The sequence below is a fragment of the Ornithorhynchus anatinus genome, chromosome 1 (assembly GCF_004115215.2).
Source record: "Ornithorhynchus anatinus isolate Pmale09 chromosome 1, mOrnAna1.pri.v4, whole genome shotgun sequence".
In the NCBI taxonomy this organism is placed as follows: Eukaryota; Metazoa; Chordata; class Mammalia; order Monotremata; family Ornithorhynchidae; genus Ornithorhynchus; species Ornithorhynchus anatinus.
In genome coordinates, this window is record NC_041728.1 from 179,986,426 (window position 1) to 180,009,542 (window position 23,117).

Sequence of the window (23,117 nt, forward strand, 5' to 3'; positions counted from 1 at the left end):
CCCTCTGGCCCGGTTTCGGGGGGCAGCCCGGTGGAGGCTGGGGGCTGGACGAGAAGAAGGGGCGGGCAGGGAGTCCCAGGCTCCCCGTGACCCCCGCCCCTCTCGGGATGGGGTCCTGGGGTGTCCAGCTCTGAGCGGCGGCCTCCCTTCCGCCGGCCCCCGGGGAGGCCTGAGGAATTCCATTTACGGCCCTGAGAACGGGCCTCTCCAGCTGTTCTCAGGCCCACTGCCCGCCGGTCCGCCCTGCCCCCCGCTCCCAGCCCAAGGGTCCCCGCGGGGCCGCCCTCCCTCCCCGCCAGCTGCCGCCTCCCGCCCCTCCGCCCCCGGACGTCGACCCGCCGCTGGACTCTGCCCCACAACCAGATCGATCGATCGGCGGTGGTGATTGAGCGCTTACTACGTGCAGAGTGCTATACTAAGCGCTTGGGAGAGTCCAGTCCCGCAGAATTCATTCATTCAATAGTATTTATTGAGTGCTTACTATGTGCAGAGCACTGTACTAAGCGCTTAATGACCCTTCCACCCGACCAGATAATAATAATAATGACCGTGCTATTTGTGAAGCGCTTACTATGTGCCAAGCACCGTTCTAAGCACTAGGGTCGGTACAAGGTAATGAAGTGGTCCCCCGTGAGGCTCACAGTCTTCATCCCCATTTGACAGATGAGGCCACTGAGGCAGGGAGAAGTGCCAACGTCACACAGCGGACAAGTGGAGGAGGCGGGATTGATAATAATAATAACAATGATGGTATTTGTTAAGCGCTTACTATATGCCAAGCACTGTTCTAAGCGCTGGGGGAGATACGAGGTGATCAGGTTGTCCCACGTGGGGCTCACAGTCTTCATCCCCATTTTCCAGATGAGGGAACTGAGGCCCAGGGAAGTTAAGCGACTTGCCCAAGATCACACAGCGGACAAGGGGCGGAGGCGGGATTAGAACCCACGTCCTCTGACTCCCAAGCCCGGGCTCTTGCCCCTCAGCCACGCTGCTTGTCCTGCGATGCTGCCCCTCTGCCGGACGCTCTCCCCCGACCCCCGGCCCACCGACGACGGACCTCCCCTCCGGACAGGGCCGTCCTACCAAACTCCGTCCTCCACAGGAGGAAATGGCCTCCTCCCTGGCCACCGCTCTTCTCTTCAGCCGCTTCACTGACCGCCTCCCTCCCCATTGGCTCCCCACGTGGGACCACCTGAGTACCCTGGGTCTACCCCAGCGCTTAGAACAGTGCTTGGCACACAGTAAGCGCTTCACAGATACCATCATCATCAACATTATTATAATAAATTGGATAGAATGACTGAATATCCTCCCCACCGGCCTCTGCTCTCCTCTGCAGCCGTCACCGGCCCCGGCCCTACTCTCTGACCGCCGCCCTCCCTGCTGGCCACCCGGGCCGGCTCCACCCCTCGGGCCTCCGGGCCTCCTCGGAAAAACCACGTTTCCAAGTTCCGGGATGGAGCGGCCTCCACCTCTCCCTCCTCCTCCTTCTCCCCTGAGCCAGCCGGCCTCGCCCCGAGGAGAAGACTGGTCGGTCAGCAAGATTCATTCATTCAGTCGTATTTATTGAGCGCTTACTGCATGCTGAGCACTGTACTAAGCGCTTGGAATGGACAGTTGGACAACAGATAGAGACCATCCCTGTCCAATAATGGGCTCACCATCTAAAGGAGGTGGGTGGGGTCGGGAGGAAACTCTGCCCCCATCCACAGAAACAGCATGGGATAATAATAATAATAATGTCGGTATTTGTTAAGCACTTACTATGTGCAGAGCACTGTTCTAAGCGCTGGGGTAGTTAGAGGGTAATCAGGTTGTCCCACGTGAGGCTGACACTCTTAATCCCCATTTTACAGATGAGGTAACTGAGGGACAGAGAAGTGAAGTGACTTGCCCACGGTCACACAGCTAACAGGTGGCAGAGCTGGGATTCGAACCCATGACCTCTGACTCCACTGAGCTCTCCCCCGATTAGACCGTAAGCCCGTCAAAGGGCAGGGACTGTCTCTATCTGTTACCGATTTGTACATTCCAAGCGCTTAGTACAGTGCTCTGCACATAGTAAGTGCTCAATAAATACTATTGAATGAATGAATGAATGAATGAGCCACACTAGAGCCCAGGCCTATGAGTCACAAGGTCATGGGTTCTAATCCTAACTCTGCCCCTTGTTTGCTGTGTGGTCCTGAGCAAGTCACTTCATTTCTCTGGGCTTCAGTTGCCTCATAATAATAATAATGATAGTTCTGGTATTTGTTAAGTGCTTACTACGTGCCAGGCACTGTACTAAGCGCTGGATGGATACGAGCAAATCGGATCAGACATCATCCCCGTCCCTTAAGGGGCTCATAGTCTCAGAGCTTAGAACAGTGCTTTGCACATAGTGAGCACTTAACAAATACCATGATTATTATCCCCATTTGACGGATGAGGTAACTAAGGTCCAGAGAAGTTCATTCATTCAATAGTATTTATTGAGCGCTTACTATGTGCAGAGCACTGTACTAAGCGCTTGGGATGAACAAGTCGGCAACAGATAGAGACAGTCCCTGCCGTTTGACGGGCTTACAGTCTAATCCCTAATCCCCTGAGCCAGCCGGCCTCGCCCCGAGGAGAAGACTGGTCGGTCAGCAAGATTCATTCATTCAGTCGTATTTATTGAGCGCTTACTGCGTGCTGAGCACTGTACTAAGCGCTTGGAATGGACAATTGGGCAACAGATAGAGACCATCCCTGCCCAATAATGGGCTCACCATCTAAAGGAGGTGGGTGGGGTCGGGAGGAAACTCTGCCCCCATCCACAGAAACAGCATGGGATAATAATAATAATAATGTCGGTATTTGTTAAGCGCTTACTATGTGCAGAGCACTGTTCTAAGCGCTGGGGTAGTTAGAGGGTAATCAGGTTGTCCCACGTGAGGCTGACACTCTTAATCCCCATTTTACGGATGAGGTAACTGAGGGACAGAGAAGTGAAGTGACTTGCCCAAAATCACTCAGCAGACAAGTGGAGGAGTCGGGATTAGAGGAGTCGGGATTAGAACCCATGACCCAGGCCGGGGCTCTACCCATAAAACCGTTCTGCTTCCCATTTTTCATCTGTAAAATGGGGATGGAGACTGTTAGTCCCATGTGGGAAAGGGACTGTGTCTAACCTGATTTGCTGGTATTCACCCCAGGGTTTAGGACAATGCTTGGCGCATAGTAAGTGCTTGGCTCAGTGGAAAGAGCCCGAGCTGGGGAGTCAGAGGTCATGGGTTCGAATTCCGGCTCCACCGCTTGTCAGCTGTGTGACTTTGGGTAAGTCACTTCACTTCTCTGGACCTCACTTCCCTCATCTGTAAAATGGAGATTAAGACGTAATCCCCATGTGGGACAACCTCATGATCTTGTAACTACTCCAGCGCTTAGAACAGTGCTTTGCACATAGTAAGCGCTTAACTAATACCATCATTATTAGAGAAGCAGCGTGGCTCAGTGGAAAGAGCCCGGGCTTGGGAGCCAGAGGTCGTGGGTTCTAATCCCAGCTCCTGCTTGTCAGCTGTGTGACTTTAGGCAAGTCATTTCACTGCTCTGTGCCTCAGTTACCTCATCTGTAAAATGGGGATTAAGACTGTGAGCCCCATGTGGGACAACCTGATGGCCCTGTATCTCCCCCAGCACTTAGAACAGTGCTCTGCACATAGTAAGCGCTTAACTAATGCCACCATTTTTTAAACAAATACCATTATTATTATTATTATTATTATTATTATTAAACCCATCTCCACCAGCTCCAGCCCCACCCCATCGCCCTCAGCTCTACCCCAGCTAAGAGAAGCCACATGTCCTAGTGGATACAGCACAGACCTAGGAGACAGAAGGACCTGGGTTCTAATTCTGCCTCCGCCACATTCATTCATTCATTCAATCGTATTGATTGAGCGCTTACTGTGTATAGGGCAGTGTACGAAGCGTTTGGGAGAGGACGATACAACACCAAACAGAGGCATTCCCTGACCACAACAAGCTTTCAGTCTAGAGGCCAAGCTTACAGTCAGTGTGACCTTGAGCAAGTCATTTCACTTCTCTGGGCCTCTGTTCCCTCATCTGTAAAATTCATTCATTCAATAGTATTTATTGAGCACTTACTATGTGCAGAGCACTGTACTAAGCACTTGGAATGAACAAGTCGGCAACAGATAGAGACAGTCCCTGCCGTTTGACGGGCTTACGGTCTAATCGGGGGAGACAGAGAGAAGCAGCGTGGCTCAGTGGAAAGAGCTTGGGCTTAGGAATCAGAGGTCATGAGTTCGAATCCCGGCTCTGCCACTTGTCAGCTGTGTGACTGTGGGCAAGTCACTTAACTTCTCTGTGCCTCAGTTTCCTGATCTGGAAAATGGGGATTAACTGTGAGCCTCACGTGGGACAACCTGATTCCTCTGTATCTCCCCCAGCGCTTAGAACAGTGCTCTGCACATAGTAAGCGCTTAACAAATACCAACATTATTATTATTAAGAACAATGGCAATAAATAGAGTCAAGGGGAAGAACATCTCATAAAAACAATGGCGACTAAATAGAATCGAGGCGATGTACATTTCATTAACAAAATAAAGTAAAATGTAAAATGGGGATCAAGATTGGGAGCCCCAGGTGAGACAAAGATTGGGTCCAATTTGTATCGACCCCAGCACTTAGACCAGTGCTTGGCACATAGTAAGTGCTTAACAAGTACCATATTTGTCATTATAAATATTATTTTCATTATTATTATTATTATCTCCCCCAGCTCCACCCCTACCCCATCTCTCTCAGTTCTGCCCGCAGCCTCCATCTCCCCCAGCTCGGCCTCCAGCCCCCTCGTGGCTCAGTGACAAGAGCCCGGGCTCGGGAGCCAGAGGTCGTGGGTTCTAAACCCAGCTCTGCCACTTGCTGCTGTGTGACCTTGGGCAAGCCACTTCGCTTCTCTGGGCCTCAATTCCCTCATCTGCAAAATGGGGGTGAAGACCGTGAGCCGCACGTGGGACAACCTGATGACCTTGTGTATCTACCCCAGGGCTTAGAACAGTGCTTGGCACATAGTAAGCGCTTAACAAATATCATCAGTGTTGCTACTAACAACTAACTCTCTTCCCCTCTTCAAAGCCCTACTGAGAGCTCACCTCCTCCAGGAGGCCTTCCCACACTGAGCCCCCCCTTTCCCTCTGCTCCCCTTCCCCTCCCCTCCCTCCACCCTCTGCTCTTCCCCCTTCCCCTCCCCTCAGCACTGTGCTCATTTGTATATATTATCACCCTACTTATTTTGTTAATGAGGTGCATATCTCCTTGATTCTAATTATCTTGATGATGTCTTGTTTTGTTCTGTTTCGCTCTGCCGTCCGTCTCCCCCGGTTAGACTGTGAACCCGTCGTTGGGCAGGGATTGTCTCTATCCGTTGCCGAATTGTACATTCCAAGTGCTTAGTACAGTGCTCTGCACATAGTAAGCGCTCAATAAATACTACTGAATGAATGAATATTATTATTATTATCTCCCCCAGCTCGGCTCCCAGCCCCATCTCCCCCAGCTCAGCCCCCCACCCTATCACCCCCAGTTCTTCCCCCTGCCCCCAACTTCATCCCCGCTCCATCTCCCCTCCCCCCAACCCCCTCCTCCAGGTGAGACTCACCTGCAGCTCATGTTGGGAAGGAGGACTGCAGGGGGTGGCCACCTGGAAAAGGAGCAGACGGGGGCAAGGTCAGGGGCAGAAAACATCATGGAGACCATGAGAAACCACCAATGGTCTGCCCACCCCTCCATGCCCCACCCCCCTGGCAGGAGAGCCCGTTGTTGGGCAGGGATGGTCTCTTTCTGTTGCCGAATTGTCCATTCCAAGCGCTTAGTACAGTGCTCTGCACATAGTAAACACTCAATAAATATGAATGAATGAATGAATGAATGAATGAATGAATGAATGAGAGCCCCTCCCCAGGCTGGGCCGAGTCTTCCCAAATGATGAAAATAATAATAATAATAATGACGGTAGTTGTTAAGCGCTTCCTATGTCAGGCACCGTACTAAGCACTGGGGTGGAAACAAGCAAATGGTGTTGGACCCACTCCCTGTCCGGCGTGGGGCTCACAGTCTCCATCCCCATTTTGCAGATGAGGGAAGTGAGGCCCAGAGAAGTGAAATGACTTGCCCAAGGTCACACAGCACACAAATTCATTCATTCATGCATTCATTCAATAGTATTTATTGAGCGCTTACTATGTGCAGAGCACTGTACTAAGCGATTGGAATGTACAAATCGGCAACAGAGAGAGACAGTCCCTGCCCACTGACGGGCTTACAGTCTAATCAGGGGAGACGGACAGACAAAAACAATAGCAATAAATAGAATCAAGGGGATGAATGGCGGGGCGGAGATTAGAACCCTTGACCTTCTGACTCCCAGACCTGTGTTTTATCCACTAGACCACGATACAGAGTTTCCTCACCATCCCCGCCACCAGACCCATCGGACAATCAATCATTCAATCGATCGATGGAGAAGCGGCAAGGCCTAGTGAATAGAGCACAAGACTAAGAGTCAGGAGGCCCTGGGTTCTAATCCCCATTCCGTCACACGTCTGCTGTGTGACCTTGGTTAAGTTGCTTCCCTTCTCCGGGCCTCAGTTCCTTCATCTGTAAAATGGGTATGAAGACTGTGAGCTCCACATGGTACAGGGGCTGGGTCCAACCTGATCAGCTTGGATCCACCCCTGTGCTTAGTACAGTGCTTGGCACATAGTAAGCACTTAACAAATACCATAAAAAAAAGAATCAATCAGGGGCAACTACTGAGCTCTCATTTTGTGACAAGCCCTATACTGAGTGCTCCAGTGGGGACAAGAGAGTTGGTAGATACATTTCCCGCCCTGAAGGGGTTTACAGTCTATTATGTTCAGAGCACTGTACTGAGCACTGGGGAGAGGACTGTAGTTGGTAGACACAATCCCTGCCCTCAAGGAGCTGACAGGCCACTGTGTGGAGAGCACTGCCGTGTTCCAGCACTTAGAACAGTGCTTGGTACATAATAAGCGCTTAAAAAATACCATTATTATTATTATTAATAAGCAGTTGGGAGAGGACAATAGTTAGTATGGAGAAGCAGCGTGACTCAATGGAAAGAGCCCAGGCTTGGGAGTCAGAGGTCATGGTTTCTAATCCCGACTCTGCCACTTGTCTACTGTGTGACCTTGGGCAAGTCACTTCACTTCTCTGGGCCTCAGTTCCCTCATCTGGAAAATGGGGATGAAGACTTGAGCCCCACGTTGGGAGTACCTGATTACCTTGTAACTACCCCAGCGCTTAGAACAGTGCGTGGCACATTGTATATGCTTAACAAATACCATAATCATTTTTATTAGTAGTAGTACATAGGATCCGTGCCCTGAAGGAGCTTACTGTCTACTGTGTGCGGAGCACTGAACTGAGAGTTTGGAAGAGCACGTAGGCTGTAGTTGTGCTCTATTGAAGGCCCTTCTCCTCCCAGAGGCCTTCCCTGACTAATCCCTCCTTTCCTCTTCTCCCCCTCCCTTCTGCGTCACCCTAATTTGCCCCCTTTATATTCGCCCCTCTCTCAACCCTACGCCCCTTATGTCCAGATCCTTAATTAATTTATTTTTATTAATGTCTGCCTCGCCCTCTAGACTGTAAATAGGGAAGCAGCGTGGCTCAGTGGAAAGAGCCTGGGCTTCGGAGCCAGAGGTCATGGGTTCGAAACCCAGCTCTGCCACTTGTCAGCTGTGTGACTGTGGCCAAGTCACTTCACTTCTCTGGGCCTCAGTGACCTCATCTGTAAAATGGGGATTAACTGTGAGCCTCACGTGGGACAACCTGATTACCCTGTATCTACCCCAGCGCTTAGAACAGTGCTCTGCACATAGTAAGCGCTTAACAAATACCAACATTATTAAATTGGTTGTGATTAGGGAATACATCCGTTTTATTGTTATACTGTACTCGCCCAAGCACTTAATATAGTGCTCTGCACAGAGTAAGTGCTCAATAAATAGAGTAAGGCTTAGCGGAAAGAGCCCGGCTGGGGAATCAGAGGTCATGGGTTCTAATCCCGGCTCCGCCACTCGTCTGCTGGTGACTTTGGGCAAATCACTTCACTTTTCTGGGCCTCAGTGACCTCTTCTGGAAAATGGGGATGAAGACTGTGAGCCCCATGTGGGACTACCTGATTAGCTTCTATCTACTGTGATTAGAACAGTGCTTGGCATATAGTAAGCATTTAACATATTCCATTATTATTATTATTATTAATAATAATGATAATGAATATGACTGATTGAAGTACAAGTGTGATGAAGAAGGGAGTGGCAGAAGAGGAAATGAGGGCTTAGTCAGGGAAGGCCTCTTGGAGGACATGGGCTTTGAACAGTGCTAATAAGGGGGAATAGGAAGGGGAAGGCAGAAAAGGGGAGTGGAATGGGAATAATAATAAAAATAATAATAATGGGGGTATTTGTTAAGTGCTTACTATGTGCCAAGCACTGTTCTAAGGGCTGGGGGGATACAAGGTGATCAGGTTATCCCACGTGGGGCTCACAGTTTTAATCCCCATTTTACAGATGAAGGAATTGAGGCACAGAGAAGTGAAGTGACTTGTCCAAAGTCACACAGCTGACAAGTGGTGGAGTCAGGATTAGAACCCATGACCTATAACTCCCAAGCCCGGGCTCTTTTAATTGTAGTATTTGTTAAGGACTTAGTACATGCCAGGCACTGTACTACGCGCAGGGGTAGATGTAAGATAATAGGGTTGATCCTTGTCCCATGTGGGGCTCACAGTCTCCATCCCCATTATCCAGATGAGGGAACTGAGGCCCGGAGAAGTGAAATGACTCGTCCAAGGTCATACAACAGACAGGTGGTAGAGGTGAGATTAGAACCCAGGTCCCTCTGACTGCCAGGGCAGGACTCTCGCAGGGGGAGACCTAGGCTCCAGGGCTGACAGGAGTCCGTGGCCGGGGGCGGGCGGGCGGGCGGGCGGGCAGGGAGGTGGGCAGGGAGGGCCACGGCCATCATGCCCACAGTCCCGCAGTCTGAGGTGCGATGGGCTTCCTCATCGGGGAGCAGGTCCTCGGCGCTGGCACGGGGCACCGGCCACCGGGCAGTGGGTACCGGTTGCGGAGTCGGGGGGAGGGCTGTGGGCAGGGCCTGGGGTGTGTGAGTGGGGCATGTGGGGTCTGAGGCAGCTTGGCTTAGTGGAAAGAGCCTGGGCCTGGGATTCAGAGGTCTGCTGTGTGACCTTGGGCAAGTCCCTTCACTTCTCTGTGCCTCAGTTCCCTCATTGTAAAGTGAGGATTAAGACTGTGAGCCCCATGTGGGACAAGCTGATCACCTTGTATCTACCCTAGCGCTAGAGAAGCAGCATGGCTCAGTGGAAAGAGCCCGGGCCTGGGAGTCAGAGGTCATGAGTTCTAATCCTGGCTTCGCCCCTTGTCAGCTGTATGACTCTGGGTAAGTCACTTCACTTCTCTGGGCCTCAGTGACCTCATCTGTCAAATGGGGATGAAGACTGTGAGCCCCACATGGGACAACCTGATCACCTTGTATCCTCTCCAGCGCTTAGAACAGTGCCTTGCACAAGTAAGCGCTTAACGAATGCCAGTATTATTATTATGGGCAGGGCCGGCGGGGCGAGGCCTGAAGCTGTGGACGGGGCCTGTGGTTGTGGGCGAGGCCTGCGGTTGTGGGCGGTACTTTTCCAAGCGCTTAGTACAGTGCTCTGCACACAGCAAGTGCTTAATCAATACAACTGAATGAATGAATGATCATGATGATGGTACGTTAATAATAATAATGATGGCATTTATTAAGCACTTACTATGTGCAAAGCACTGTTCTAAGCACTGGGGAGGATACAAGGTGATCAGGATGTCTCATGTGACGCTCATAGTCTTAATCCCCATTTTACAGATGGGGTAACTGAGGCACAGAGAAGTGAAGTGACTTGCCTAGAGTCACACAACTGACAAGTGGCTGAGCCGGGATTTGAATCTATGACCTCTGACTCCCAAGCCCGGGCTCTTGCCACTGAGCCACACTGTTTCTCTAAGCACTTACTATGTGCCAAGCACTGTTCTAAGCGCTGGGGTATATACAAGGTCATCAGGTTGGCCCCTATGGGGTTCACAGTCTTCATCCCCATTTTCCAGATGAGGTCTCTGAGGCCCAGAGAAAAGTGAAGTGACTTTGCCCAAAGTCACCCAGCTGACAACTGGCAGAGGCAGGATTAGAACCCATGACCTCTGACTCCCAAGCCCAGGTTCTTTCCACTAAGCCACGCTGCTTCTCTCCCCCTCCACCCCCCGCCACATCCCCTCAGCTAAGCCCCTTTTTCCCCCCCTTTCCCTCTGCTCCTCCCCCTCTCCCTTCCCCTCCCCTCAGCACTGTACTCGTCCGCTCATTTGTATAGATTTTTATTCCCCCATTTATTTTGTTAACGAGATGTACATCCCCTTGATTCTATTTATTGCTATTGTTTTTGTCCGTCTGTCTCCCCCAATTAGACTGTAAGCCTGTCAGTGGGCAGGGACTGTCTCTAACTGCTGCCGATTTGTACATTAATAATAATAATAATGTTGGTATTTGTTAAGCGCTTACTATGTGCAGAGCACTGTTCTAAGCGCTGGGGTAGACACAGGGGAATCAGGTTGTCCCACGTGGGGCTCACAGTCTTAATCCCCATTTTCCAGATGAGGGAACTGAGGCCCAGAGAAGAGAAGTGACTTGCCCACAGTCACACAGCTGACAAGTGGCAGAGCTGGGATTCGAACCCATGACCTCTGACTCCAAAGCCCGTGCTCTTTCCACTGAGCCATGCTCAAGCACTTAGTACAGTGCTCTGCATATAGTAAGTGCTCAATAATTACGAATGAATGAATGAATGAATGAGAAAGACATCAATACACATATATAAAATTATAAGCTGGGAGGAGGGAAGAGCAAAGGGAGCGAGGCGGGGTGACGCAGAAGGGAGGGGAAGATGAGGAAAAGTGGGGCTTAGTCTGGGAAGGCCTCTGGGCGGAGGTGGGCCTGCAGTTCTCCGTCCCCCAAGGGCTGCCCACGCCACCCCCCAACCCGCCCTGCCCTCCCTGCTCCTCTTCACCCCCTCCGTCCCTCCTCACCTCCTCCAGGGAGCCTTCCCAGATGCCTCCTGCCCCTCCCCAGGCCCGGCTGCCCATGTCACCATACACACACCACTGTACATACTAAGAGAAACATCAAAGAGTAGTGGTTAGACTCCGGGCCTGGGAGTCAGAAGGTCACGGGTTCTAATCCCAGCTCTGTCACTTTGCTGGGTGACCTCGGGCAAGTCACTTCACTTCTCTGGGCCTCAGTGACCTCATCTCTAAAATGGGGATTAAGACTGTCAGCCCCAGGTGAGACAGGGACAGTGTCCAAGCCACTTTGCTTGTATCCTTCCCAGTGTTTAGTACAGTGCCTGGCAGCGTGGCTCAGTGGAAAGAGCATGGGCTTGGGAGTCAGATCGTGGGTTCTAACCCCGGCTCTGCCACTTGTCAGCTGTGTGACTTTAGGCAAATCACTTCACTTCTCTGTGCCTTAGCGACCTCATCTGTAAAATGGGGATTAAGACCGTGAGGCCCATGTGGGACAACCTGATTACCTTGGATCTCCTCCAGCACTTAGAACAGTGCTTGGCACATAGTAAGCGCTTAACAAATACCAAAATTATTATTATTATTACATCATAAGTGCTTAACAAATACTACAGTTATTATTAGTAGTATTAGTAGTGGACAGAGCCTAGGCCTGGAGTCAGAAGGTTGTGGGTTCTAATTCCAGCTCCACCATTTGTCTGTTGTTTGACCTTGGGCAAGTCACTTCACTTCTCTAGTCCTCAGTTACTTCATCTATAAAATGGGGATTGAGACAAGGAGCCCCACATGGGACAGGGACTGTGATGCCATTGATGCCTATCTGCTTGTTTTGCTGTCTGCCTCGCCCCCCTCTAGATTGAGAGCCCACTGCAGGCAGGGATTGTCTCTCTATTGCTGAATCGTACTTTCTAAGCGCTTAGTACAGTGCTCTGCACATAGTAAGCGCTCAATAAATATGATTGAATGAATGAACCTGATTAGCTTGTATCTACCCCAGCACTTAGAACAGGGATTGGCAGACAGTAAGGGCTTAACAAATACCAATATTATTATTATTAATATAAATTATTATTATTATAACTATTATTATTATTATCACCACCAGAGGGCCTGAGGCTGGTCAGCCCGGGGAATGACCTCAGCGTAGAGGTCAGTGTCGGGGTGGGGGGAGGAGAGTGGAATCCAAGCCCCCTGCCCTCCCTCCTCCCTTCTCTCCCCTGGGTGGTGGGACACATGGCGCTTAACAAATACCAACATTATTATTATTATATTGAGCACGTCATTGGGCAGGGATTGTCTCTTATCTATTACCGAATTGTACATTCCAAGTGCTTGGGACAATGCTCTGCACATAGTAAGCGCTCAATAAATACTACTGAACGAACGAACGACCTCACCCTCCTCACTGCCCCTTCCTGGGAAGGTGGGGGAGAGCAAACCTCCTGCTAGGGCTCGGGGTGGAAAGGCTGGACAGGGACAACTACTGTGGAAGGCCCAGCAAGCGCTTAGCACAGTGCTCTGCACACAGTAAGCACTCAATAAATATGGTTGAATGAATGAATTAGGCAAACGAGCACTGTAGATACCCAGAAAACGAGGACTGTGGGCATGCAAGAAATGAACACTGCATAAGTGGAAGCAGCGTGGCTTAATGGAAAGAGCCCGGGTTTGGGAGTCAGAGGTTCTAATCTCGGCTCTGCCACTTGTCAGCTGGGTGACTTTGGGCAAGTCACTTCACTGCTCTGGGCTTCCGTTCCCTCATCTGTAAAATGGGGATTAGGACTGTGAGCCCCAAGTGGGACACCTGCTTACCTTGTATTTACCCCAGTGCTTAGAACGGTGCTGGGCTCATAGTAAGCTCTTAACAAACACCATAATTATCATCATTATTATTCAAAGAGCACTGCGCACACACGCAGTCTGACTCCCCCCTTCCCCCAGACTATGAGCCCATTATAGGCAGGGATTGTTTGTCTTCATTGCTGTATTGTACTTTCCAAGTGTTTAGTACAGTGCTCTGCACATAGTAAGCACTCAATAAATACAACTGAATGTTGTCTTGTTTTGTTTTGTTCTGTTTTGCTCTATTTGTCTCCCCTGTTTAGACTGTGAGCCCATCAGTGGGCCGGGATTGTCTCTATCTGTTGCCGAATAGTGCATTCCAAGCGCTTAGTACAGTCCTCTGCACATTCATTCATTCAATAGTATTTATTGAGCGCTTACTATGTGCAGAGCACTGTACTAAGCGCTTGGGATGAACAAGTCGGCAACAGATAGAGACAGTCCCTGCCGTTTGACGGGCTTACAGTCTAATCGGGGGAGACGGATAGTAAGTGCTCAATAAATACTAATATATGAATGAATGAATGAACAGTAAGCGCTCGATAAATACGATTGAATGAATGAAAGAGCACTATGTGCATGTAGAAAATGAGCACTGTGCGAATGCCCAAAAAGGGCATGGTGCACATGCGGGAAATGAGCACTGTGCACAAGCAGGAAAAGAGCATTGTGGACCTACAGGAAATGAGCACTGTGTCCATGCAGAAAATGAGCCCTGTATGCATGCAGGCAACGAGTGTTGTGGGCATGTAGGAAATGAGTACTATATGCAAGCACGAAAAGAGCACTGTGCGCATACAGAAAAAGAGCACGGTGCGGTGCTCAAGCAGGTAAGGATGTTGATTATTGTTATTATGCAAGGGTCTGTCACTAGTTCATGAATAACCTCTTTTCCTCCACCGGGAGCCAAGAATTGTTGGCTCTTTTCCCTGCTATTTCCCCCCGGGGGACAGAAAAAAAAATTCCAGGCCCCGACGACCCCTCCCCTCGTCCCTGGCCGCCCCTGGCCGCCCCTGGCCGCCCCTGCCCGCCGGGAGAGGCCGGGGTTGGGGCGGGCACCGGGCCAGCCCCCGGCTCTCCTTGGCCGAGGAGGCCAAGTAGGTGCCAGCGGATTCCTGAGGTCTGGGCCAGGCCGGGCCGCCCGGACGCCAAGGCCCCCGGAGGCAGCAGGTGGGTTAATAATAATAATAATAATAATGCTGCTGCTGCTGCTGGTATTTGTTAAGCACTTACTCTGTGCCCAGCAGTGTTCTAAGCGCTGGGGTAGATACAAATTAGTACAATCACTCATCCAATCCCGCCTGGATGACTGCATCAGCCTCCTTTCTGACCTCCCAACCTCCTGCCTCTCCCCACTTCAGTCCATACTTCACTCTGCTGCCCGGATTATCTTTCTACAGAAAACCTCTGGGCACGTCACCCGCCGCCTCCAAAATCTCCAGTGGTTGCCTATCAGCCTTTGAATCAAACAAAATCTCATCACCATTGGCTTTCTAAAGTCCCCCATCCCCTTGTCCCCCCACCTCACCTCCCTTCTCTCTTTCTCCCGCCCAACCCGCACGCTCCACTCCTCTGTCGTCCACCTCTTCACCGTCCTCCGATCTTGCCTATCCCGCCGTCGACCCCCGGGCCGCATCCTCCCGCGGTCCCGGAACACCCTCCCTCCTCACCTCCGCCAAACTAACTCTCTTCCCCCCTTCAAAGCCCTACTGAGAGCTCACCTCCTCCAGGAGGCCTTCCCACACTGAGCCCCCCTTTCTCTTTGCTCCTCCTCCTCCTCTCCCCTTTCCCTCTTCTCCTGCCCTCTGCTCTTCGCCCCGCCCCACCCCACAGCACTTGTGCATATTTGTACATATTTATTATTCTATTTATTTTATTAGTGATATGTACATATCTATCATTCAATTTATCTATTTTGATGCTATCGATGCCTGTCTACTCGTTTTTGTTGTGTTGCCAGTCTCCCCCCTTCTAGACTGTGAGCCCGTTGTTGGGTAGGAATTGTCTCCATCTGTTGCCGAATTGTAAATTCCAAGCACTAAGTACAGTGCTCTCCACGCAGTAAGCGCTCAATAAATGCGATTAAATGAATGAATGAAAGTGCACCTTTCCACAATACAGAAGCCACCCCCCAACCCCGCACCAACCCACCCCAGGTTCGGCAGCCGATCCTGGTGCCGAGTCCCCCCACCAGCCGGGAACTTCTTACTGACGTCAGATCTTCCTCTCACCTGCTACAGTTTAAGCTCCAATTCTACTTGCATAACCACCATCATTCATTCATTCACTCATATTTATTGAGCGCTTACTGTGTGCACAGCACTGGACTAAGCGCTTGGAAAGTACAATTCGGCAACAGATAGAGATAATCCCTGCCCATCAACGGGCTCACAGTCTAGAAATGGGCTCACCTCTTCATCATCACAATTATCACATTATCACATTATCACAATTGTCATCAGCATCATCAGCATTATTATTATCATGGTAATAATTATAATTGTGGTATGTGTTAAGCACTTACTATGTGCCAGGCACAGTACTAAACGCCAGGGTAGATCAAAGCTGATCAGGTTGGAGTCCCATCCCAAATAGGGTTCCCAGTCTCAATCCCATTTTACAGAGAAGGTAACAGGCCCAGAGAAGTGAAGTGACTTGCCTAAGATCACCCAGCAGACAGGTGGTGGGGCTGGGATTAGAACTCATGACCTTCTGACTCTCAGGCTGGGGCTTTAGACACTACACCATGCTGCTTCCTCCATAAGAGTGGTATTTGTTAGGCACTTCCTACGTGTCAGACACTGTACTAAGCGCTGGGGTGGATACAAACAAATCGGACTGGACACAGCCCCTGTCCCATGTGGGGCTCACAGTCTCCATCCCCATTTTACAGATGAGGGAACAGAGACCTAGAGAAGTGAAGTGACTTATCCAAGGACACACAGCGGACAAGTGGCAGAGCCAGGATTAGAACCCATGACCTTCTGACTCCCAGGCCCGGGCTCTCGCCGCTAGGCCACGCTGTAGTTGTGAGGTGCAAACAATGTGCTAAGCATTCATTCAATAGTATTTATTGAGCGCTTACTATGTGCAGAGCACTGTACTAAGGGCTTGGGATGAACAAGTCGGCAACAGATAGAGACGGTCCCTGCCGTTTGACGGGCTTACGGTCTGATCGGGGGAGACGGACAGACGAGAACGATGGCAATAAACAGAGTCAAGGGGAAGAACATCTCGTAAAAACCGATGGCGACTAAATAGAATCGAAGCGATGTACAATTCATTAACAAAATAAATAGGGTAACGAAAATATATACAGTCGAGCGGACGAGTACGGTGCTGTGGGGATGGGAAGGGAGAGGTGGAGGAGCAGAGGGAAAAGGGGAAAATGAGGGTTTAGCTGCGGAGAGGTAAAGGGGGGATGGCAGAGGGAGTAGAGGGAGAAGAGGAGCTCAGTCTGGGAACGCCTCTTGGAGGAGGTGAGTTTTAAGTAGGGTTTTGAAGAGGGAAAGAGAATCAGTTTGGCGGAGGTGAGGAGGGAGGGCGTTCCGGGACCTCGGGAGGACGCGACCCGGGGGTCGACGGCGGGACAGGCGAGACCGAGGGACGGCGAGGAGGTGGGTGGCGGAGGAGCGGAGCGTGTGGGGTGGGCGGTAGAAAGAGAGAAGGGAGGAGAGGTAGGAAGGGGCAAGGTGACGGAGAGCCTCGAAGCCTAGAGTGAGGAGTTTTTGTTTGGAGCGGAGGTCGATAGGCAACCACTGGAGTTGTTTAAGAAGGGGAATGACATGCCCAGATCGTTTCTGCGGGAAGATGAGCCGGGCAGCGGAGTGAAGAATAGACCGGAGCGGGGCAAGAGAGGAGGAAGGGAGGTCAGAGAGAAGGCTGACACAGTAGTCTAGCCGGGATATAACGAGAGCCCGTAACGGTAAGGTAGCCGTTCGGGTGGAGAGGAAAGGGCGGATCTTGGCGATATTGTAGAGGTGAAACCGGCAGGTCTCGGTAACGGATAGGACGCGTGGGGTGAACGAGAGAGACGAGTCAAGGATGACACCGAGATCGCAGGCCCGAGAGACGGGAAGGATGGTCGTGCCATCCGCGGTGATAGAGAAGTCTGGGAGAGGACCGGGTTTGGGAGGGAAGATGAGGAGCTCAGTCTCGCTCACGCTGAGTTTTAGGTGGCGGGCCGACATCCAGGTGGAGACGTCCCGGAGGCGGGAGGAGATGCGAGCCCGAAGGGAGGGGGAGAGGACAGGGGCGGAGATGTAGATCTGCATGTCATCTGCGTAGAGATGGTAGTCGAAGCCGTGAGAGCGAATGAGTTCACCGAGGGAGTGAGTGTAAATGGAGAACAGAAGAGGGCCGAGAACTGACCCTTGAGGAACTCCAACGGTTAAAGGATGGGAGGGGGAGGAGGCTCCAGCGAAGGAGACCGAGAATGACCGGCCAGAGAGGTAAGAGGAGAACCAGGAGAGGACTGCACTGCACTGCACCCAATGCTGGGGCAGATTCACACCTCCTCCAAGAAGCCTTCTCCAATTAAGCCCTCTTTTCCTTGCCTCACTCTCCCTTCTGCGTCATCTATAGATGTGGATTTGGGGGTATTGGATATCCACCCCACAGCAGTTAAGTACATATCTTTAAATTATACATTATTAATCACTGATTCATCTATTCATTCATTCAATCAATTGTACTTATTGAGCGCTTACTTTGTGCAGAGCACTGGACTAAGCGCTTGGAATGTACAGTTCAGCAACCGATAGAGACAATCCCTGCCCAACAACAGGGTCTCAGTCTAAAAGTCGAAAATCATCTATATTTCTATCTGTCTCCTCCTCTAGACTGTGAGCTCGTTACGGGCAGGGAACGTGTCCGGTAATTCAGTTGTATTATACGTGCCCAAGTGCTTAAAAGCAACACGGTCTAATGGCAAGAGCCCGGGCTTGGGAGTCAGAGGTCATGGGTTCTAATCCTGGCTCCGCCACTTGTCTGTGTGACCTTGGGCAAATCACTTCACAGGTCTGGGCCTCAGTTACCTCATCTGTCAAATGGGGATTGGGATTGTGAGCTCATGTGGGATAAGGACTGTGTCCAACCTGATCGCCTTGTTCCTATCCCAGTTCTTAAAACAGTGCTTGGCACATAGTAAGCGCTTAACAAATGCCATCATTATTATTATTATAATAAGCACGCCATAAAACCCTGGCTTGAGTGATCGATCAAGTTAGTCAGGTCAAACACTGTCCGTGTCCCACTGTCTTAGTAGGAGGGCAAACAGGGGTTACATAGGAGGATACAGAGGCCCAGATAAATGACTTGCCCAAGGTCACACAATCGGGAAGGGGTAGAGCCAGGATTAGAACCCGGGCCCTTTGACCCCTGGGCCCAGGCTCTTTCCACTAGGCCATGACACTCCTCATCTGCCATCATCATCATCAGAAGCAGCGTGGCTCAGTGGAAAGAGCCCAGGCTTGGGAGTCAGAGGTCATGGGTTTGAATCCTGGCTCTAGCACTTGTCAGCTGTGTGACTGTGGGCAAGTCACTTCTCTGTGCCTCTGTGACCTCATCTGTAAAATGGGGATTAAGACTGTGAGCCTCACATGGGACAACCTGATTCCTCTGTATCTCCCCCAGCGCTTGGAATAGTTCTCTGCACATAGTAAGCGCTTAACAAATACCCAACATTATTATTATCATCATCACTATCATTATCATCACCATGACCACCACCATCATCATTACTATCAATCACTCAATTTTCTGAGCACTTACTGTGAACAGAGCACTGTACTAAGCACTCGGGAGAGGACAATCCAACAGAGTTGGTAGACAGTTCCTGCCCAGTGAGCTCACAGTCTAGAGAAGCAGCGTGGCTCAGTGGAAAGGGCCCGGGCTTGGGAGTCAGAGGTCATGGGTTCGAATTCCAGCTCTGCTACTTGTCAGCTGTGTGACTGTGGGCAAGTCACAACTTCTCTGTGCCTCAGTTACCTCATCTGTAAAATGGGGATGAAGACTGTGAGCCCTATGTGGCACAACCTGGTTACCTTGTATCTATCCTAGCGCTTAGAACAGTGCTTGGCACATAGTAAGCGCTTAACAAATACCAACATTTATTTAGAGGAGGAGACAGACAATATAGGTAAAAACTAAACAAATGATATATGTGGACATAAGGGCCGAGGGGCTGAAAGAGGTGAAGAAAGGGTGAAAAATCCAAATGCGAGGGCGACGCAGAAGGGAGTGGGAGGAGAGGAAAGGAGGGCTTAGTCTGGGAAGGCCTCTGGGAGGGGGTGGGCTCTCGATAGAGTTTTGAACGTAGGGAGAGTCACCGTCTTGCATATTTGAAGGGGAGGGCGTTACAGGACAGAGGCAGGATGTGGAAGAGAGGTCAAGGACGAGATAGACGAGATGGAGGGGCAGGGAGAAGGTTGGCATTAGAGGAGCGGAGTGTGCGGGCCGGCCTGGAGGAGGAGAGCAGGGAGGTGAGGGAGGAGGGGGCGAGGGGATGGACGGCTTTAAAGCCAACGGTGAGGACTTTCTGGCCGATGTGGAGGTGGGTGGGCAACCCCTGGTGGGTCTTAAGGAGTGAGGAGATGTGGCCTGAACGTTTCTGTGGAAAATTATCCGGGCAGCAGAGGACTGGACTGGAGTGGGGAGAGACAGGAGGCAGGGAGGTCCGCGAGGAGGCTGACGTAGCAGTAGATAGGATATTTGAAATACTCAGGTCACTATAGAACCCATTTGGATGGAGAGGAAAGAGTGGATTTCAGCAATGTCGTGATGAACGAACCCACAGGATTTGGTGACGGATGGAATACTTGGATTGGATGAGGGAGATGAGTCGAGGATAATGCCTAGGGTGTGAGCTTGTAAGAGAAGGAGGGTGGTGGTGTTGTCTACGGTGATGGGAGAGTGAAGGGAAGGGCAGAGTTTGGGTGGGAAGGTGCGGAGTTCTCCTTTGGATTTGAGGTGATGGGAGGACATCCAAGAACAGATGTCCCAAAGGCAGGAGGAGACGCCAGACTGCAGAGAGGGAGAGAGAACGGGGCTGGAGATGGAGATCTGGGAATGATCCGCATAGAGGTGGGAGTTGAAGCCGTGGGAGCGAATGAGTTCTCCAAGGGAGCGGGTGGAGACGGAGAAGAGAAGGGGATGGGAGGCACCCCCAGTTAGGAGTGGGAGGCAGAGGAGGAGGCTGTAAAAAAGAGAGATGAGGAAAACCAGGAGAGGACCGTGGCAGGGAAGCCAAGATGGGTTAGTTTTGCCAGGAGAAGGGGGGCAGTCCACAGTCCACCAGAGCTGAGAGGTCGAGGAGGATCAGAAGGAGGTCGTCGGTGACCTCGGAGAAGGCAGCTTTGGTGGGACGAAGAGGGCAGAAGCCAGATTGGACGAGAGGAAGTGGAGACGGCAGGTGTAGACGACTCGCTCCCGGAGTTTGGACAGGAATAATCGTAATAATAATAATGATAGTATTTGTTAAGCGCTTACTATGTGCCAAGCATTGTTCTAAGCGCTGGGGTAGGAGGGAAATGGGGTGATAGCTGGAGGGACCTGTGGGAATAAGGGAGGGTTTCACCGGCACCACCATCAACATTATCATCATCACAACAACATTCCAAGTTCTTAGTACAGTGCTCTGCACATAGTAAGCGCTCGATAAATACTACTGAATGAATGAATAATTACCGTCATCATTATGCTGGAGAAGCAGCGTGGCTCAGTGGCAAGAGATCGGGCTTGGGAGAGTCAGAGGTCACGGGTTCTAATCCCGGCTCCATCGCTCGACAGCTGTGTGACTTTGGACTTCACTTCTCTGGGCCTCAGTGACCTCCAAATGGGAATGAAGACTGGGAGCCCCACGTGGGACAACCTGATGACCTCGTATCTCCCCCAGCACTTAGAACAGTGCTTGGCACATAATAAGTGCTTAACAACTACCATCTGAGAGAAGCAGCGTGGCTCAGTGGAAAGAGGCCGGGCTTGGGGGAAGTCAGAGGTCGTGGGTTCTAATTTTGGCTCCATCACTCATCAGCGGTGTGACTTTGGACAGGTCACTTCACTTCTCTGGGCCTCAGTTTCCTGATCTGAAAATGGGGGTGAAAACTGGGAGCCCCACGTGGGACAACCTGAGGACCTTGTATCTACCCCAGCAGTTAGAACAGTGCTTGGCACGGAGTAAGCGTTTAACAAATACCATCACTATTATCAGCTGCGTGGCTCAGTGGAAAGAGCATGGGCTTTGGAGTCAGGGCTCATGAGTTCGAATCCCAGCTCTGCCACTTGTCAGCTGTGTGACTGTGGGCAAGTCACTTAACTTCTCTGGGCCTCAGTTCCCTCATCTGTCAAATGGGGATGAAGACTGTGAGCCCCACGTGGGACAACCTGATTCCCCTGTGTCTACCCCAGCATTTAGAACAGTGCTCGGCACATAGTAAGCGCTTAACAAATACCAACATTATTATTATTAGCATTATTGCCATGTCCACCATCATTGTCACCATGGTTACCATCACCATCATCCTCACCAGTAATTACGGAGCACCTGCTGTGAGCAGAGCACTGAACTTTGGGCTTTGGAGCATTCAATAAGAGCCCGTCAGTCCCTTTAGTAGCTTGCTCAGTGCCCGCCCTCGAGGCGATTACAGAGAAACCGACAAAAGGAATGGGCCTGTTTATCGTTGTACTGTACTTTCCCAAGTGCTTAGTACAGTGCTCTGCACACGGTAAGCACTCAATAAATACGACTGGATGAATGAACGACAATGAACAAAAGCCAAAAATGAATATACAATGGAAAGAAGCAGCATGGCCTAATGGAGAGCCCGGGCCTGGGAGTCAGGGGAATTAATAATAATAATAATAATCATGGTATTTGATGGTGGTATTTGTTAAGCGCTTACTATGTGCAGAGCACTGTTCTAAGCGCTGGGGTAGATACAGGGTAATCAGGTTGTCCCATGTGAGGCTCACAGTTAATCCCCATTTTACAGATGAGGTAACTGAGGCACAGAGAAGTTAAGTGACTTGCCCACAGCCACACAGCAGACAAGTGGCAGAGCCGGGATTAGAACCCATGACCCTCTGACTCCCAGGCCCGGGCTCTATCCACTAAGCCACATTGCTTCTCTACTACTACTAGTCAGTCAGTCGTATTTACTGAGCGCTTACTGTGTGCAGAGCACTGTACTAAGCACTTGGGAGTGGACAATATAATAATATAAGATACTTTCCCTGCCCACAGTGAACTTACAGTCTAGAGGGGATAGACAGACATTAATACAAATGAAATAAAATTCGAGATATGGACATAAATGCTGCGGGGCTGGGCAGAGGGGAAGAATACTATCACTGCAACTGCTAATAATAAGAATAATGGTATTTGTTAAGCGCTTACTATGTGCCAAGCATTGGGATGGACCCACGATCATCAGGTCGGATACAGTCCCTGTTCCACCTGGGCCGGACGCCACCTGAAGTAGCCCCTGCCCCGAAGTCCAGCCTGGCTCTCTATCTGTTGCCGAATTGTCCATTCCGAACGCTTAGTACAGGGCTCTGCACATAGTAAGCGCTCAATAAATACTATTGAATGAATGAATGAATGGCTCTGCTGTCTCTTTGTCCCTCCTCATCCCTCCCCAATCAATCAGTGGAATTTATTGAGCATTTATTGTGTGCAGAGCACTGTTCTAAGTGATGATGGTATTTGTTAAGCGCTTACTATGTGTCAAGCACTGTTCTGAACGCTAGGGTAGATAGAAGCTAAGCAGGTTGGACATAATCCCAGTCCTTCCTGGGGCTCACAGACTGAGCCCCCCTTTCCCTCTGCTCCTCCTCCCCTCCCCATCACCCCGACTCCCTCCCTCTGCTCTACCCCCTCCCCGCCCCACAGCACTTGGGTATATTTGTACATATTTATTATTCTATTTATTTTATTAATGTTGTGCATATATCTATCATTCTATCATCTATTTTGATGTTATTGATGCCTGTCTACTTGTTTTGTTTTGTGGTCTGTCTCGCCTCCTTCTAGACCATGAGCCCATTGTTGGGCAGGGATTGAGAAGCAGCGTCGCTCAGGGGAAAGAGCCCGGGCTTGGGAGTCAGAGGTCTTGGGTTCTAATCCCAGCTCCGCCA

At 50.7% G+C, this 23,117-nt stretch overlaps 1 protein-coding gene across 1 annotated transcript in view; it reads right to left on the bottom strand.

Moving 5' to 3' along the window:
- Nucleotides 1-23,117, bottom strand: part of LOC103166230 (tensin-1-like) — a 199,331-nt gene that overhangs the window by 148,113 nt on the left and 28,101 nt on the right. Inside the window, 1 exon segment of the mRNA XM_029063050.1 lies at nt 5,651-5,692. Coding sequence (XP_028918883.1) covers nt 5,651-5,692 — 42 coding nt within the window.